The following is a 4,563-nucleotide window of genomic DNA, read 5'->3' as shown; positions in this document are numbered from 1 at the left end:
TAGGGACAAAATAAATTGATTTTTTCAACAAAAAAATAATTGTATTTTGAAGTTGGAAGAGAGTTTTGGAAAATGTTTTCCTTAAGTTTAGAAGGGAAGTCATTTTCCTTAAATTTGAGGAAAATGAGTTGATTTGGAAAACATTTTCCAAAACATTTAACCCAACCAAACATGAGAAAATTGGAAAACACTTCATACCAAACACACCTTAAATCACATATCCAAACACCTACTTAATATGGACTAGAGGGAGTATGTCATAAGAACATATTGTTGCTTATAGGTTTACCTGAAGTAACCTTTTCCTAAATTCTTGCTCCGCTTTTTGTACATTTCTGTTTCATATTAGTTGTCTACTTATCTTACAAGCTCATACAAAAGCTGGAAGAGGTGGTAGCCTATCACTCAAACTTAATATGAGTATGGATTTAATGAGCCCGTTGTTTTCTTTTGTTTCCTTTTGACAGTTCGAAAAGATGAAACAAAAAGCATGGGCTCTGGATGGGAGCGTTTTGACTTTGACAAGGATGCCCCTTTGGATGACAACGAGATTGAAGGTTAGCTATTTGGTTGCTATTGCTTACATATGAACATTGTCAAATTGAATCCTTTTCCTTATCACTTGTAGTAGGATTCTTATTGTTGCTGCAATCAGGCAGTGCTAGAGTGTGTTTGGATGGGCATAAAAACAAGGTAAAAATAGATTTTAAGCACTTTTAGCTTATTAATATCATAATATGGTAATAGGGTGAACCATATAACTAAAATCAGATTCCAGGTGTCTTGCACTGTGCTAGTTAAAAGGATGGACTTCAATATTCTTCCTTTATTTCCGACTTGTATAGCTATACCGACTTGTATAGCTATTTGTAGCCTGCTAGAAATCCTCAACGTAATGGTGATTTCATCGGATGCAGAATTCCAATACACTAATGGTCAATGTGCATATAAGATGCAAACTAAAACAACATTTAGGTTACGTAGCTTGTGTATGAAGGATTTGTTCATTTCATGAAATATTCATATCCCAAGGAAGCATCTTAATTTGGATGAGGTTTTCACTACAAATAAAACAAATGTACTCTGGTTTGTTATAGCAAAGCTGGTTTATTACATGTATTACATATGAGTGATGTTTGCATGAAACTAAGGTGACTTTCTTACTGGGGCATAATGATATTTTTATTTGTTTCTCATGGGGCACAATGTCGGAGCCAAGATCTCGGTGAAGGGGGTTCAAAGTATAAATTAAGAAGCAAATATGTGAAAATTATAAGATGAAAAATGGAACGAGACAAGGAAGGGATGCCTTGTCATGTCGTGTTTAGCTTCTTCCTACTTTTATCCTGCCTCATTGAGCCTTTTAGAATTCTTGTGTTCTTTATTTTCTTTTATTTTGCAGTATTTTACTTTAGTTTGAACTTTCTTTAAATTTTGAATTAGTGTCCATTCAATCATATGTTACTTTGAAAATCACTAATCTTATTTACAAGGTGCAAGGATTGAGTTACTAATATTATATATAACTCAAATAACTTTAGCTTGGTTTCCATCTCTTTAGAATAGAATTGGAAAAAATAAGAAACAAATACTATGAAATTAAAGAAAGAAATTCAATTGAATAGATATTGTTAAAAAGGATATTCACGACTTTCAAATTTCTTCATTTGATTAAATTAAATTTACCTTATTTTATATAAATTTTTGTCTAACTACTCAATTGCAAGTTTAATAGCAATTCATTGTTTTTTAAATAGTTTCTTCCGGTTAGTACATGGAATGAGAGTTATGAAGAAACGAAGTGAGCAATAGAAATAAGAAGAATAAAAGACAAATACAAAGAATGTGCCTACTATATTTAAACAAAGCCTAATTGAGAAGAAGAAATAACATAGAAGAGAAAAAAAAAGAATATAGCTTCACATTGAGCCCAAAAGCAATGAGAAAATAATGAAAGAAAAAAAATAAGAGTTTCAGATTGCGCCCAAAAACAATGAGGGCTTTTTCATTGGGTTGGTATTCTGAGCTCAAAAGTTGAGCCCATCGCTTAGCCTATGGGACTTTCCAAAGCAAAAAAAAGGGGGGAAATAGTGAACTTAGTGGGACTCGAACTAGAGCGTTAAAGACAAAATTTGAACTCCCTGAGCTCCACATAGCTCCCTCCCTGATGGGGCACCTCCGTTCTTGCTTATATCAATGTTTTTGTAGACAGAAAAGTTCCTTTATTTGCCGACACTGATACACTGTTGATTGCTTTAGCTGTAGAAGATGATGGTGCTTTAGTCAACCACATTGGTAAAAGCTTTCGGTTTTCTACGGTGGAGGTACACCTCTTTTTCTTTGTATCATTTCCTTCTCATAACTGCATTGTTGCAAATGGGCTCTGATCATGCCAAAGAACGTGAACAGATGTTTGTGCTGTTAATTTTTTTGGTTGATTTGAAGACTAGGAGGGAGGAACAAATTAAGGCTGCTCATGATGAGGCTATTTTTGGAGCTCCCTCACATCTGCCACGTTCTCCTTCCACAGAAACAGATGATGAAGCAGAAGATGGTAATGGCAAAAAGGACATATCTGAAATTGCCCCTGCTACAAGTCTCATCAGTGGGAAGGTGATATCTTAAATCTTGTCATAGTAGATTTTTGCTAATTATTAGAGTACCATGGTTAGTCTTCACCCTTTTATCTTCATTTTTTCGTTCCACTCTGCCTAATCATTCTTGTATTATATGAATTTAGGCAGTGGCAATGCAACAAGGTTCTTGGCGTGATCGCTTGCGTAAATCATGACTTGTGTGAATTCTTGGAAATTGAGGGTTTTTTGTATTTGTGCTAGTCTTGTGTGGGTTGTAACCCGCTGCCTTTTGGAGTAGTGCAAGGTCCTTGTTTTGTACTGGGGAAATTGTGAAGAAGGGTGGGTATTTATGGAGTTGGGCTTTCAGCTTTAAAAATCTGTGTCATATTCTAATTTTCTTATGGAGAAGTAGCATGGAACAGTGCAAATATTTTTCTGTAAATATTCTCTTTGGTACTCTTAAACTTTGAATGCAGCAGCCCTTGTATAGTTTGTATGTGGACGTTAAGTATAGTGCTTTCGCTAAGATTCATCACCTGTAAATCAAATTCGGTTATAAAATATAGGCCATATGATAGTCATAGAATTCTTCATTGAGAATCATATTTTCAAACTAAGCTTCAGCCATACTGGATGAGTAGTGGATTGCACTCAATATTCTATGGGAGATTTACAAATAGAGGGTGCGCATGATATGGTATATACCGAAATGCCATATTGTATTGAAAAAAATTTAATATCGTGGTTTTAGTATTATAATATTTGGTTGGTATATGGTATACATTTTATTTTTATTTGGTATTTAAAAATAGCATATCGAAATATCAAATGTCATACCAAAGTATATAGTTACATGAATAATACATATATTATTAAAAAAATACCAACAAATATGTAACTTAGTATTAGTATAAACTAAATGTGTAGAAGTTGAAACTTTAACTACTCTATTTTGATTGAAATGTATTTGAAATATAATTGATTAACAAAGGAGTAGTTTGTACTTTATTTTGAATATATATTTCTACATGTGTAATGTGTTTGTATGATACAATTGAGACATTTTTTGTTGTTGTTGAAGTCATAATACTCTATTATATGAAAATACATTAGTCGAAGTTGAACAAACTATGGTTATCGATTTACTATACCGTAGAATATCGAAATCGAACTTTAAAATACCGAACCATACCGAATTAAATTGTAATGGTAATGATATAATGTTTTAAAAATTGAATACCAAAATTACACTATCAATACTTTCAATTACCGTACTATACCATGCCCACCCCTATTTTATTTTTTTTACGGATATATACGACAACAATCCATATCTACAAAATTTTAATTTATAGCACTATTTTACTTTTTTTTTTTAAAAAGCATAAAATGTTTATTTCATATATAAAACCTCCAAAGAACTCAAAAGTCACAAGATTAAGAATTTTTTAGATCTCTCTTTCGAACATTGTGAACATGTTTGGCATTGGAAGGAGCTACTGAGCTAAAGATCATTTAAACGATCTCCAATTCACCTCTATTTTATTTTCTATACTCTATATTTAGAGAGTAAAATATAGAATTTCACTCTCTATCCTTCTTGTATAGAGAGGTGGAGAACTATTATTCACACTCCCGTTTCACTTTTTTATTTCTTATTATTTTTATTAGGGATAAGGATCTGAAAAATATCCCAACTTTGGTCGAATTTGCTGTTGCGATACTAAACTTTCATGAGGACCTATTACCTCCCTAGACTATTTAATACCATATTTTTTACTCCCTGAACTATTTAATAGTGTATTTTAAAGGTATATATGTGCCCACGTGGACATATTACTATTTATAATTTTGTATTATTTTTTATGTCCACGTGGGCAAATATATATGTTTAAAATACGGTATTAAATAGTCTAGGGAGGTAATAGGTCCTCATGAAAGTTTAGTATCGCAACAGCAAATCCGACCAAAGTTGAGGTATTTTTCA

The 4,563-nt window shown here is 32.5% G+C and overlaps 1 protein-coding gene across 3 annotated transcripts in view; it reads left to right on the top strand.

The window, feature by feature from the left end:
• LOC102578259 (serine/arginine-rich splicing factor 4) overlaps positions 1-3,070 on the top strand; it is an 11,667-nt gene extending 8,597 nt beyond the window's left edge. Inside the window, exons 3-6 of one of the 3 annotated variants that reach the window (XR_001474814.1) lie at positions 468-557; positions 629-693; positions 2,260-2,324; positions 2,446-2,465. Coding sequence is in view for 2 of the 3 variants with exons in the window: in XM_015313821.1 (XP_015169307.1) it covers positions 468-557; positions 2,260-2,324; positions 2,410-2,613; positions 2,741-2,791 (410 nt within the window). In the remaining variant the exon portion in view is untranslated. Of the gene's footprint in view, positions 1-467; positions 558-628; positions 694-2,259; positions 2,325-2,409; positions 2,614-2,740 lie in introns of those variants that run through there. The other 2 variants (XM_006339918.2, XM_015313821.1) reach the window with 2 other exon arrangements.
• The last annotated feature ends 1,493 nt before the right edge of the window (positions 3,071-4,563 follow it).

Source organism: Solanum tuberosum, unplaced genomic scaffold, assembly GCF_000226075.1.
Source record: "Solanum tuberosum cultivar DM 1-3 516 R44 unplaced genomic scaffold, SolTub_3.0 scf00014, whole genome shotgun sequence".
NCBI lineage: Eukaryota > Viridiplantae > Streptophyta > Magnoliopsida > Solanales > Solanaceae > Solanum > Solanum tuberosum.
This window is presented reverse-complemented; position numbering and strand designations above follow the sequence as displayed.